At 41.7% G+C, this 14,594-nt stretch overlaps 1 protein-coding gene across 5 annotated transcripts in view; it reads left to right on the top strand.

The window, feature by feature from the left end:
* ALMS1 (ALMS1 centrosome and basal body associated protein) overlaps positions 1 to 14,330 on the top strand; it is a 90,489-nt gene extending 76,159 nt beyond the window's left edge. For 3 of the 5 annotated variants that reach the window (XM_089526404.1, XM_089526402.1, XM_089526401.1), the window contains 5 exons: positions 246 to 490; positions 1,914 to 2,094; positions 4,237 to 4,300; positions 8,677 to 8,776; positions 13,846 to 14,330. In XM_089526404.1, coding sequence (XP_089382530.1) covers positions 246 to 490; positions 1,914 to 2,094; positions 4,237 to 4,300; positions 8,677 to 8,776; positions 13,846 to 13,890 — 635 coding nt within the window. In that variant the 3' untranslated portion in view covers positions 13,891 to 14,330. The remainder of the gene's footprint in view (positions 1 to 245; positions 491 to 1,913; positions 2,095 to 4,236; positions 4,301 to 8,676; positions 8,777 to 13,845) is intronic. The other 2 variants (XM_089526403.1, XM_089526405.1) reach the window with 2 other exon arrangements.
* Positions 14,331 to 14,594: the final 264 nt, after the last annotated feature.

Raw genomic sequence — 14,594 nt, 5'->3', positions numbered from 1 at the left:
AAATGCTAATTTGGGAAACAGAATTCTGTATGTAGATGTATGTCTGCAATTTTGGTGTGCATATGTGTATTCTGAATATAACACGCAGATCTTTGGCTTTTGTAAACACAAAAGTATTTAGCAAAAAGGATAATGGTAGGGAGAAGTCCCTTCTTTTAAGCTCTCATGTTTTTGTAAGTAAATCATAATTTAGACTATATTCCTTTTAAAACAACATTTCTTTCCCCAATTCCCCACTTTCCTAGGACTTTCCTGGTTTGTTCCCACAGAGGATTTAAAGTCAGATCCCAAGAGAGGAAATGGATCCAGCAATGTTCCTGAACCGGGTCCTTCATGGTTTGAACCTTTGCCAAATGGGAAGCCCTGGCGAGAACCCCTCCGGGAGAAGAACTGGCAGGAGGATCACAGTGGCCTCCAGGTGCGTCTGGCGGCTCCAGCGAAAGACATAGAGAATAACCCACCCTCACCTTTTGGGAAAATTACACTCCAGGTAAAACCCAGGCTCTGTTTGTGCATTGGCTTCTGCTGTCTGTTTGTTTGGCTGGCAGATGAATGCAACCCCTCTCTTGCCACATGTGTATGTGTGGTCTTTCTAGATTAGGGGTGGGCAACTGTGGAAGGGAACGGGGCCAATTTTTTTGTTCCACCAACATACCCTCCTATCTCCCAGGAGCACTGGAATGATCACCTCCATGCATTTTCTTTTATTTTTAGCCAATTTTGAGGGTTGTTGGGGCTTCTGAGGCAAAGAGTGAGCTTCTGTCCATGGTGTCAACAGGTTTGAAGGTGTTTGGGGGGGGGGGGGTAAAAAAGCTAGGAATTGCCTGGATATATTTTTTAATTAGAGGGTGGAGGCCTCCCCATGTGACCCACATGTGCGCTTTCCCCATCCCTGCTCTAGACTGTGAGAGTTGTAGTGCTAGATATTGGCCTTAGGTTGGGGAAGATGCCTTTCCACCCCTGTGGCACCCCACTGGTCTCTCAGCCTTAGGGAATGGCAATGCCAAATCCCCTGTGAAGAAACTGGCCAAGAAGACTCCATGATAGATTTCCCTTAGGGTCTCCATGAGGCTTGAAGAAACACAGCAACAACAACATTTTAACTTTAACAGTTTGTAGGCAGTTGCTCATTGTTAGACCAGTATCCAGTACTAGTTGCTTCTTTTTAATCACTTTTTATACTGCAAGAAATGCCATTCATAAAGAAATGCTTCAATTAACATAAGTTCAACCAAAACAGTTCTGAGAGTATTTTGTATGATTTATTTGTATGTCTTAATATAAATGTTCAGATTTAACAGGAATAATAATAAGTGTCAGAAGCAGCCCAAAGCCTAGTGCTATTGAAGCTTGAAGGACTAGAACTTTTCTTGGCTATAACCACATTGTACTGAAATCTGGCAAACAGATTGCAAACATGGAGAGGCATCTTCATCCCTACTCTCTCACAAGCATTGGCAGATTTTGCAACCATGGGAAACCCTCCTCTACACTTTTCCAAACCTAATTTTGAACAGTTTTAATTTCCCTCCATATCCATTCGATTTACAATTTCTCAGAGGCCTCCCTGATTGCTTTGCGGCTGTTTTTGTCCCATGTGCGCCTTGCTTGGTCTCCATCCTGCTTGTTTAAGCTTAAGTACTTATCCCTTTTACAAATATGTAGCTGTGCTTATTCCCAGTCTGGTATCTTTCCGGTTGGTTGTCCAACATCAAAGCATTTGTTAACAAGACCCGCAGAGAGATCTCTTCAGCTTTATAGCTGCAATATTCTGTACATTGCAAGGATAATTCTCTTCTTCTAAGGCATGTCTTCAGTGCTTTGTTAATGGGGTTAGCTATTTTTGTCATCTCCCCCTCCCCACCCTTGAGCTGAGGCTCTGAAGCAACTCTCTTTTTTACTTCTCAACTTAGGAGGCTCTTGCGTTGCGCCGTCCCGATTTCATATCTAGCTCTGGGGAGCGTGTGAAACGCCTCAAGCTAATCATAGAAGAGAGAAGATTGCAAAGTATGCTCCAGGGCGAGAGGGAAGAATTATTTAATCCTCCCGAACAGAGGAGAAGTTATAGAAATTCAGCTTTTCTGCCAAACAGAGGTGCCTTCTCATTTTATAGTCTTGGGCTATAGAAATATTTTGTGTGTATGTGCACATGCAAGGAAGTTTGGACTTCCACTAAAGAGGCAAGCTTCCAAATGTGTTCTCTCTCTTTCTCATTTATATAATTCTGACCAAAATCCTAATGTTATTCCTGACTAGAGTAGTTCCTTTGAATCAGCTGGATTGACCTAAGTATTGGCTTGCCATTCAACAGTTGATTGAATGAGTTTACTTGAATTGGGACTGACCGACTGGGTTCCAACCTCTTTTGTAATATGACTACAATGGAGTCCTTTATTACTGTATAATAGGCTATCTTGTTCCCATCTAGATGACATATAGTTTATGTGCTAAATAGACAATTTTTAAAAAGGTTTTCTGAATATAAATGCGAATGTAAACTTCTAGGAAATATGTGATTGTCTTGAGGATAGATCCTCTTTTAACTCAAGCAACCAATAACAGCGTTGACCTATAACTGAGCATTGCATTAGTACCTACAGTACTTACAGAGTGTCTACTCACAAACATTTCTCCCATGGATATATTTCCCATAGGCAAAGCAGCCTATCACATGCTAGCAATAACGGTAGCAACCCAGAAAAACACCAAAGCAAGGGCAGTTACTGATTTTTCATCCTTTGCCCACAGCATCTTAATTTTACCTGCTCACTTACTGATTTGTATTGGTGTTGTATTAGAATACTGTGGTGGATGTGTGTTTTTTTAAAGTAAAAAAAAACCCAGAAGAAATCTTCCTAAGATGTTTATTGGAGAGTATAGGAGAGGATTTACACCAGCCTATCCCATCATGGCAGACAGATACCCCACATGAGAATCTTGGAATGTGGCCCCTGATTGTGTTTTTAATCTGTTTTTAATATGTGTACATTGTTATTTGGTTGATGTTTATTATTGTGTATGATTTTATTATGTTGTTCACCGCCCTGATCGATGGAAGGGCGGTATATAAATAAAATTTTTATTATTATTATTATTATTAATAATCATTCCTTGATGGAATGCAGCAAAGAACCCCTGAGAGCAGAGAGCTTGATATAAGTATCTCTGTAGATCTGGTAGTAAACCTTTCCTATGATGGGTTGATGACATACAGCTACAATTATTTGGAACAAGTTGTGTTTGATGATGGGGGAAGACAGATCCCAAACCTCCTGTTCTTCCTTTCTTCCCTCTGTTTTCCAGTCATTCTCCCACAGACACACACACCTTGACCTGCCCTGTTTCAGTTCTCTTCTCTCCCTGTGTAGACAGAGAGGGACATGGACGATATGATCTGGCCACAACCCCCTGCCCCTCCAGCTGTCACTTCTCTCCATGAATACCTCTAGCCACTGCTTAAAGAGAGGCTGGCAGCTATGTAGAATTGAAAGCAGCAATTGTGGAATTAAAATATAAGATTTGCACAAGCTCAAAGCACACAAAAGCCCTGGATTTCAATGTCACCTTCTAGTCTTATGCACTGTCACTTAGTATTTTTTGTCCTGTCTGCTTTATGATGCCCGCGGCACTGTGGGAGGCTGAACAGACATGCTGGGTGGTGGAGTGTCTAAGAATATAATCTGTGAGCCTAGAAGTCCTCTGTTCTGCTCTTAGCTCTTCTTGTTCAGGTGGCCTTGAGGAAGTTATTTTTTCTCTTTGCCTCAGGCACTGTAAAGACGATAGTATAGTTCATGGTTTGGTGGTTAGAATCCTCTAAGTCTCCTTTTCATTAAAAAGCATACATTAAGCCCAGTGTCATTCATGTACTGCAGTTTTTTGTCACCAAGCTGTTCTAGCTGAAGCCCACCACTTTGATCAAGAAGCTGGTTGACTGCTCTCTTGCTCTTAGTTGGGCCTACTAAGTTTTGGGTTGGCCACTGTGACTCCTGAGATCCAAAAAGGAACAAGAGGAGCACCTGTTTCTGTTTTCCCTTCAAAGTACCACTGTAGCCTTTGCATCAGAAGAAGAGCAGGAATCAAAAGGTGTTAGTGCTGAGGGCTGCTGTTCTGTCATGCCCCAGTCTCCTAGCACCAGTAAATCCTGTGATAGTACTGCGGTGTGTCAGATGAGTTGTTGGTTATCATTTAGTGTAGTTAACATTCTGTCATACTCACTGTTTTTCCTCCTTCATTCAGGCTACCGGACTATACGGAGAAAAAGAGCAATTTCCAAGAATGAAATGGTACAGAGATCGAAACGGTAAAATTGGCTTCAGCTATTTTTCCCATAGAATTACAGTCTACCCTCCTTATCGGCAGACTTGCCATTCACGGATTTTACCATCCATGGATGGCAAGCCCCTGTTTTTGTTTTTTAATATTTATTTTATTAATTTTTTTAAAAAAAAGACAGTCAATACAAATACAATACACACAGCACATACATTACACACATATAATTCAGACACATAACAGTTAGACAACATGAAGACTAAATCTAAAGGCTACATCTAAATAGCCCCTGTTTTGATTAATGGTGGAGTGTGCACATGAGTGTGCTAGCAGTCATACACGCAGCATTCTGCCATTACCTTTAATGGACTTGAGCCTGCATGGATTTTCGTATCTGCGGGGGGGGGGGGGGAGGCGGTCTGGAACAGGTCCCCTGCAAATACGGAGGTCCAACTGTACTCTGTTGGATTTATGCAAGCAGTAAAAATGCAAGTAAATCCTATAAATACTACAGCTGTTGGAGTTCTTCCATTCTCCCTTTAATTTGCCCCAGTCAGAGAATTAAGACCCAAAACACTGTAATGTCTCAAAATCCCAGTGAGGTTTCCTTCTCAACTCTAGTTAATATGGGGGAATGATCCAGGAAGACGTTTTCTTGTGCCAGCTCCACTCAAGTTAACAGGAGACGCATAGAAAGATTTTTGCTGAATTATACCCCAGGAGTGAGAACTACTCTTCTAATGCCATCCAAAATCATCTTGAGTTGTTCATCCTGTCTGTCTCATGACATGGCCACCATTGTGCAGGGTATGTCCAGCCAGTGGGATACATTTGTTGCATGTAACTTGGAAGACTGCTAGTTCCCCACCCCACTATCATTTTGAGAAAATGCCATTTCTGTCCATTGCTGTTTGGTGATCTTGACTGCTAGGAGAAGAGTTGCAAATGCACTCATCTTTATCTTGAAATATACATGTATGGTTTTTATCCACAGGGTTTTAAATACTGGGAGGATAATGGTTTGTTTATGGTATGTTGTAAAAGCCAGTGGGCAATTCAACAATAAACAGACTCTCTGGTAGTTCTCCAAAGTAAGGGTTTTGTATAGGGGAAGAGAACATATGGATAAGCTGGAAAGACTCATAGTAGATGAAAGGGTGAGAATGTAAGCATTGAGGAATGCATCCTGTCTGTATTCTAAATAAGCTGTTTGTTTTACTCTTCTGCACAGTACTTAAAAGATTCCCAAGGGAACCTACAAGTAGATCATCACAAGTAGAAGAAGAAGAAAAAGAAGACACATTTATTTCTCTAACTGTTAGAAATGGAAAAAGAGATTTGATAGATGCTTTTTTCCTAGAGCTTGCAGTCTGGGGTGTATTTTAAGGAAGGCATTGGGAATGATTCACAGCCAGTCTGCTACATCAAAATAGTTCCATTTTATCCTGCTCCTGTTGCAGTTCAGCAATCATTTCTTTTCTCCAGCCCCACCCCTCACCAATTTCTGTTCTTTCTCATCTCCCTATCAGTTGCTGCTAGAGCTAGAAGCATGCCTATGGGCAGAGTTGCTATGTGTGGTGACCCATCAGGACTACATGTACCTGGTCAAAGAAAGGCTCTCAGCTCCAGGCACAACTCCAGCCACCTAGACTGTCCGTTGGCTCTCCCCATCAAGAAGAGCAATCAACAGTTTATGTCCAGGCTGGGATTTTACCTGAGCTGCGATTCTCTTACCTGCCTCTGCTTCCTAGGTCCCACTTGCTGGTTCCTTACAACCTCCCTCCAGCAGCTAGAATCCTTGGTTTTGCTGGGGTGTCTTCAGAGCAGTTGTGTTTGTTGGCTTTCCTGAAGAGGCTCTTGGGCTGGCTTTCTCATTTGTTTGTTTGTTTAATATCCCACTCTTTCTCCCAAAATGGGTCCAAAAGTGGCCTACAACACAAGTTGAAACAAAATAGCTAAAATGGTGTATAATACAAAAGTTTTAAAAAAGTATTAAACAACCAATCCAATTAAAAAAGTAATAATTTAAACCAATTAAAAACATGTACTTAGTACATATCAGAAAAATACAGTACGGCTGTTGTGAACATTCAACTAGTTAAAGGCTGAAGGCCTATTTACATAGGAAAGTCTTTGCCTGCTGATGAAAAAAGAATATAGAGGTTGGCCAAGCAGATCTCCCTTGGGAGGGAGTTCCAAAGCCTAGGAGCAGCCACCAAGAAAGCTCTCCTCTGTGTCCTCGCCAAATGAGTCTGTGAAGGTGGTGGGATGGAAAGAAAACTCCTCCCCTGAGATTGTAAGACTCATATAGGGAGATGCAGGCTTTCAGATAGCCTTTGGGTCCCATTTTGGAAGAAAAGTGGGATGTAATATGTAAATCAAATAATAAATAAAGGCCGGGACCTAATCTGTGTAGTGCTCAGGAACTATACCTGCCATGATAGGAGAATAAGGAACCAGTACCTTATGAAATACTTTTGAGGTGCAACGATACAAGGAGTGTAAAATCAGTTCCAGTCTGGCTTCTGATTTGTGCTGTTTGCCAATCCTGGTTTGTATCCTGCTGCTGTCTTGATTTTTGCAGCTATTTTAAAGGGGCCAAGCACATGACTGTTACACAAGGCTGTTGAGGCCAGTGTTCCTTTGTTCAGGGTACCATTTCCAAGAAGCTAGCAGTCTTGTTTAGCTGAAATTCAGCAAGAGTATTCACCTCCTGGGAAAGAGAGTGGCTGTGCCTATCTCAGATCCTGATTTTCAGGTGGGGGTTTCATCCTGGCACTAGTCAACAAGAGGAACTGCAGGGCGGCTAGCCTGACTTGGTAAAGCCCCCTGATAAACAGAAAAAATAGAAAAGGAAAGGGTAGAAAATGAGTCTTGTGTCACTTCTAAGAGGAACAGATTAATTTTAGCATGAACTTTGTGTGGGTTCCCCAGATACACTGATGGAGTACATTATTCACGCTTCGGGTATATAAAAACACAAGTTAAAAAGTTGTACAGGATGGGATTAGAATTAAAATGGGATGTGGAAAAGGACAATTGCCATACTGGTCAGAAGCCTTCCAAGAGCTGTAATGAGGACCAGAGCTCCACTTTAAGATTAGCTCACCCCTGGGGAATCAGATATTAGCTCAAAGTGTTGGCTAGGTTACACACCTCTCTATGTATTCCAAGGCTGGAGGCAAGAAGAACCACAGGCAAATCCTCTATGAATTGTATTTTATTTTAAAGGGGAAAACCAACATACATTCTTGACAGTCACTGACGCAAGCACACAAGAACTGAGAAATAAAGGAGTTAGGTTGGAATAGAATAAGGCATTCTAATGGAGATACGACACCTGTTTGGAGGTTGTGCCTCTTGAAGACGTTCCGGGACAGGAAGAAGGGAACTCAGTTGCTCCTGAGACCACTGGAATTTGGCAAACAAAAGAGGGGTCTAGCAAAGTGAAGACCAGCAGCACATCTACCTGCAAACCAAGCTAGTTCAACTAACAAAGGAAAGGTTTCCTAATTTATAGAAAATTTGTTCCCTGGAGCAAAATCCAGAGAGTTGATGTGGCCAAATAGTCCAAATTTTTGATATGCATAAGTGACACTTTGAAATAGGGTTCTCCAAAGGTGTAAGATAGGAGTGTGAATGGGTGTATTCCTGCAGCAGGATAGCTTAAAGTGTCAGGAAGATAGAGTTGTTTACTCTGACTTCATGGCTTGGCTGTTCCTCACCTCTAACATGTCCGGAACATAAATCCTCATGGCAACTCTTAAGCTAGCTGACGTGACCTGTTTGCTTCCACATATTGTGTCCACATTAGGATAAAGGCTGCTTTGAAAGCAATTCTGATATCAAAAAAGGGGGGTAGGTTCAGGTATCCACACTGCCACTGAGCCAGGGCTAACAGAGCTTAGCATAAACCACCTGGCATCTGTAGTGCTAATGCATAGGTTTGCTTCCTCTGAAATGTGATCTACACATGGTCACTCTGGATCACAACTGCATGTTGTAGGCAAGATCTGGACCTAGAGGAGGCAAAAGAAGGGATTCAGGCAAGTCCCCCAGGCAAAGAGCAGCCTGTAGCTGTAGAGCAACTAGTCCCTGTTGAAGAGTAGCTGCTGCAACCAGGACAAAGGCAGGACTCACCTGCAGCTGATGGGGTAAAGGATAAGCTTTGAAGGTGGCACCTCTCTCTCTGGAAGAGCCTCTAGATTAGGTCTACCCTTTGGATCCCATGTTCCAAAAGAGATTCTCTTGTGTCTCAGTCTCCCTCTTTTATTGGACTTTTCCACCTTACGTAATTTTCACTTGACTCAATCACATAAGACCTTACTGCCGGGATGTAAAACAAGGATACATTTGGAAGTTCTTACTTTCTCATTTATTCGTTACTTTCTCATTTATTCATAGCATGTACGAGCAGCTGCCTGAGGTGCGTAAAAGAAGAGAAGAGGAGAAAAGAAAATCAGAATATTCTACCAATCGTTTGAAAGCCCAGCTTTATAAAACGGTGGGTGCTTTCTTTTCACTGCAACAAACTAACATTCTGTGAGCTACCTCTATAAAGAGAGAGTTGTCCAACTCAGTGAGTAAGGCTAAGTACAATTTCCTCTTCAATTAGATGCTTGGTGGTGATGAAATATTTCCTGCACTTTCCAACTAAAGAATTTGACTCACTGCCCAGATTAGCTACCACTACCAAATAAAGTTTTCTTCTCCCTACTCTCTTGCAATTCCTAAACTATCAACTCAGTAGAGATGCCAGATTTTGCTACAGCACTTTTGTTAGGAACAGCTTAGTGGCATTGTTTGCCTGGTCCAGTTTTTCAGTGGAAGAAAAAGTTGCTGTGATCTTTTTCATTGACAGTTCAAGCCAAAAAGTAACAAATGGCTTTTTTGTTACTTTCATTTTGGCCAGTCCTGCATCCTGAAGTCCTTTCATCTGGAGATGTGAGGTTTTGACATGATGGGCCTTTAATGTGACAGGATCGTATTATTCCTCAGAAAGGTGGAAAAGTAAGCTTAGCAAAGAAGGTTGAGCCCCTAATGTGTTAGGATTTATTGCCTTTTATATGGCCATAGGGATTCCTAGTGACAAGTGACAAGTTTGCCTTGGAGAAACAGAGTTCCTGGAGGAAACTTGCTCCATGACCTGGGATGGGACAAGCTTCCTGTAGCCAGGTTTATCACTGGGACTCAGATTTCTGCATGAAATGAAATTTACAGCCTGGAAAGAGCTCATAAATCATCGTACAAAGCTCAGGAGCTGGCAATCTTGCATTTTTTATGAAGCCAGGATTATAGGTTTGCATTAACCATAAATGTCTATTTTGTGTTGTATTATGAAAAACAACATAAAAATGGCATTGCTAACCATCTCATCATCCATTCTGTAAGCTCAGAATTGATTGTGTGTATTTGTGCAGACCTGTAGTTGTTCTCTGAGAATGCACAATAAAAGAATATTCTGGTCTATTTTACTGTCTTGCTACATCCTTTGATAGGACTTGGCCAGTTAAAACATGAAGCCTGCACTGATCTTAGAGGAAGGGGCCAGGGAAGCAGGCTTTGTAGAAGCTTTTTTTTCCCGAAAATAGAAAAGTGCCACAGATACGTAGAGTCCAGTTTCCAGCAGGGCTAGCCCAAAAGGTTTGGATACCTCTGGTTGAAAATTCTCCCCAGCCCCAATCCCATCTGATAATTGACTGGAGGCATAATCCTGTGGTCTTGTACAAGCAGCACTAAAATGGATGGGAGCTACATGGCAATGGTTTGCATAGAGGTGTTAAACATACCCGGGAAATTCTGCAAACTGCTGGCAGCAACTGTGGCAAAATGGTAAAGAAGACTGTTCTGATGAAGGACTTTGGAAACCTACAAGTAGTTTTTCAAGTGCAGCTTTCCAGTCAGAGCAGCTACTGCTAGCCATGGACCATTCCAAGATGTTTCCATAGACCTATAAGCTAGTGCCTCTATTTCACTCAACATCCTCATTTGGTCTCACTTTTTACCAGGCTCAGTTCTACCCACTAGCTTTTCCCGGTGGCATGGCAGGTGTGACGGTCACCCTCTAATGTTATGTGGAAAGTAATAAAGAAAGCAACTTAGAGGTCTGTGACAGAATTGGAGCAGTTTCCAAAGGTTGAGCCATGCTGGTCTCTTGTTAAAAAGCCATCAAAGAAACAAATAGATTTATAGAGGGATGTACTTTTTTGAACTGTGATCTGATGTTGGGGGATAATATACATGTGCAGTTGGGTGGAAAATGAAATGCTAAATGGGGTGGGCAAAGTGTGGTCCTTAGAACCATCCAGAAAACCTCCAGCTCCCAGATCCACCAATTTTTAAATAAAAAATGGGCAATTTTCTAGCATTTTACTTCCCATAACCCTGCAAAGCCCCCAAACTTCCCCAAAGCACCAAAAAAAGGGAGGGGGGAATGGCCAAAATACAGCTAAAATGACAGCTGCAAATGACATCTTCAGCTGTGCTGAAACTCGCTAGTGAAGCCCACCAGGGAGGAAAAGTGGCCCCTGCCCCTGTGCTAAAGGAATATCACTGTGATCTAAGGGACAACTCGGGCATGCAGTTTTCCCACACTTTTTGTTTAGCCTTGAACTGAGAACAGCAAACCTTCGTATTATTTGGGAAGATTCAGAAAGGTATCTAGATGGGGAGAGGGAAAACTGGTGTCAAAAGGCTAGGCACCCCCCAAGTGAGGTCTTGAAATACTCTTTTTGATTTATTTTTTTCTGTGAGCAGTCCAAATTGATGCTTTCCTGTGGTTGAATCACCAAAAGATCAGCATTCATGCCCTGAGGGAAGCTTCCTGTGCTATGTGTGTTCTGTACAATCTAGAGCTGCAGAAGGTTTTACGACTGAGTAAGAGATAGTTAATGCTCACAGTATGACTGCAACATGACAGGCCTATCTAAACAGTCTGTCGGAGATCTCATGCTTGCAGGGAGGACTTTTACATTGCCACGGACCTAATGTCAATGGCTCTTGGGGACCAAAAGGAATCTGTTCATGCATCCAGTTGTTGGTCATTAACGGTGCAGGGATCAGCCATAGGCAGATTGTATCCTGCACAGTGCAGACCAAGCTGGAAGTTTAACCACCTCTGGACGATAGGTTAAAGCAGCGTATTAACTGCAAGAGAAAGTTGGCTTCTCCAAAAGAGGAAGTTTTTGTTCTGTGTGTTTCCTATTAATCACCACTTCTCTTTGTTTGCTTCTGGATGTTGACTAGCTCCATGCTACATGAAATACCAGGGGCCTATTAATAATAGTTGCTGATAGCAGCAGAATGTTAAGGGACCTTCTGCTTAAAAAGAAAATTAACTAAATAAAAATAGTTCTGAAGTCCAAAGAATGGCTCTGGATGCTGATGCTTCTCCCAGAAAGGCAAACAGTCTGTATTTTCTGTCTCTGAGGGTGGATTACAAATGGGGAATGTGTGCATAGTTTATCACTGGTTTCTTAAGTCATGCATCTCCGCTGGTCATTCTTGCTGTCTTTGAATTCCTGCTTTCCTAGCTAGAGCAGAGCTGAAAGCTCTGAGTGAGATCAAATTTCCATGGATTTATATTCTCTGTACTGTGTTTAATGTAGGGCTCATTCAGTGCCAATTAATGCAGGCTTCTTTTTAATGTAATGGGAGCAATCTTTTCTTTTTGTCTGTCTTTCTTTTGACCCCCCAGAGGATTTTGTCTTTGGAATAGATTTATATCAGGATGTAATAAGCATAAAGATATGCATAACTATCTAAGGTAGGTGGAACAGGTTCCCTAGTCTGGATATTGTGGTGGGGCATTGCAAGGGACCAAAATCAACTGGCCGGCTACATCCTGTAAGCAGAGTTTGTGTGCCTTGGTTCCTGTATGCTAGGAAACTCCAATTACTCTGTCAAGAGTAAGGGACGCAAAAGAGCCAGCATGATGTAGTGCTTTGAGCATAGGACTAGGACTTGAGATCAGAGTTTGATTCCCTGCTCTGCTGTGGAAACCCTCTGGATGACCTTGGGTAAATCAGAAAACTCCACCACCGCCTTAAGTCGGAAACAACTTGACGGCATACAACAAAAACTTTAGTGCTGATTCCTGTCTTGTGCCTGTTCCGTGACTGCATTAAATAAGTGTAGAACTCAATAATTTCTGTAAGTTCATGATCCCCAACCAGTTTTCTCCCAAGGGCAAAGGAAACTCGAGAGTGTTTGACTGGTGCCTGATGCACACTTTCAGGTACAGAACTCACTGTTTCTGAGGGCCAATATGATGGGCACAGAAGACTGGAATAGTAATACCTCTCCACACATTTCTGTTTCTCACCAAGGCGCTCTAAGTGACCTTTGACAGTCTACTTGGGAAGGAGAACATGAGCAAATCCAACATCGATTGGCCATTAGAATTGATGGGGTCATTGACAGCTTATGTAGTCTGTATCACTTCTTTAATTTAAAAAAGAGGCAGAAAAGGTTTTGTCCCAGAGTCACTCCAAAGTCAAATTTGCAGTGTATAACAGGAAGAGGGAAGACAGCTCTCACTGCATTTAAGGAGAGGAAATGGACAAAAGTGAAATATGGTTGTGAGTTGGACTGTGGTCACAAGGTGGCACTGCTATAAATGGAATGAAGCAGTTGACACATTGCAGTACTGTTAGATAGGACCTTCAGTTTCTGAGCTTCTCCAGTGAAGCTGGTCTTTCTCTCCTGGTCTTGCAAAAGTTAGAACAGATGCAGCTAACATATGCACATCATGTGAAAGTTAAAAATAGAATTAAAGTAGCAATAGAATTAAAAGTACAGCTGGCCCTCCACATTTGCGCCTTTGACTTTTGCTGATTTGCTGATTTGTGGTTTTGATTAATATGTTCTCTCTAGGAATCTCTAGGTCCTCCAGCGCAACTCTGCCAGAAGTTGGCCATAGAATTGTGCTGGAGAACCTAGAGGTTCCTAGAGAAAACAATTCTCTTGGCCTTTTTGTAAGACTTCCAACTTGATTCTATCATCAGCCTCTGCCAGGTGTTGACCACAGAGTTGCACTAGAGGACCTGGAGATTCCTAGAGAGGAGTTCTTTTAGGTAAAAATAATAGTGGTTTGTTTTTTTTTAATTTGTGGTTTTTCTACATTCATGGAGGTCCTTCACCCCAGCAAATGTGGAGGGACCACTGTATGGCCATTAAAAAACAAAAACAGTACAGCATATTTTAAAAGGCCATAAATCCTCAACAGGCCTACTGAAACAAAAAGGTCTTCATCTGCCTACAAAAGGATAGCAGTGAGGGTAGCAGTCTAACTGTTTCAGGAGAAGAAATTGCAGAGCATTGGAGCTGCCACCAAGAAGACCCTTTCTCCCAGTTTTCCAAAAGATATACCTGTGAGGGTGGTGGGACAGAGGGAAAGGTCTCCCCAAAAGATTTCAAGGCACAGACAGACTCATATAGGGAGATACGGTCCTTCAGATAACTTGTAATAAGGTAGGTCCTGGTTCTCTGGACCTGTAGTAGTTTTGCCATTATGGGAGTCATGCAGCAGTGACAGTAAAACTCACACATTTTTCTCATTTTCTTTCATTGCAGAAAATCACCAACCGCATTCTGGGAAGAAAAGTACCCTGGGAATGATGGCGAAACCAACCAATCAGGAAAAAAGCAACTTTCTGTATCAATAAAACCTGTTGCTTGTAGTGAGTTTTCTGGCACCTTCCCTGTGTAACCTGAAATTCATGTGAACAGACTGATTATGTAATGAAGCTTCCAAGAATTTTTAAAACATTGATAAATGCCCTTCCCAGCTAATAGACTTGTCCATGTATTTGAAGACCAATGATCTCATAAAGATTTTTTAAGTGAAAAAAAAATGGTTTGCAATAATGTGCCTGTAAATTCTCAGATTAAGGTAGTTTAAAATAATTTATAATACTAATTAAATCAGTGGATTTTTCTGTGTGAGTGCGTAGGTCGCTTGCTTATTTATTTTTTGATACTTGAATTTTTTGTACTTTTTTAATCGTTTAATTTCTTGTATTTTTGTTTTTCCTATTGCTGAAAAAAAATTAAATATCTTTAAGACTCTATCCCATAATACTTTTCTTAATCATTTTACTTTGGAGTTGTTCAGTGTGGGAGGGAGGGACACATAAATCTGGTTCCCAGTTCCCCTACAACTAAGGATGATGCTTGATTAAACAAACCTGGTTTTATTCTCTTGATCCCATTTCATCATGCAAGAATTTGTATATCATGAATGGGCTCCTTGTACTTCTTCAGATGTTCTTGGACTATAGTTACCCATACCTCTCACCCTTGGCTAAGCTGCCTTGGGCTGA

This window comes from Sceloporus occidentalis, unplaced genomic scaffold (genome assembly GCF_023333645.1).
Source record: "Sceloporus occidentalis isolate IW3139 unplaced genomic scaffold, rSceOcc1.0.p SCAF_5, whole genome shotgun sequence".
Taxonomy (NCBI): domain Eukaryota; kingdom Metazoa; phylum Chordata; class Lepidosauria; order Squamata; family Phrynosomatidae; genus Sceloporus; species Sceloporus occidentalis.
Note: the sequence above shows the minus strand (reverse complement) of the source record. Positions and strands in the feature narration are given on the sequence as shown.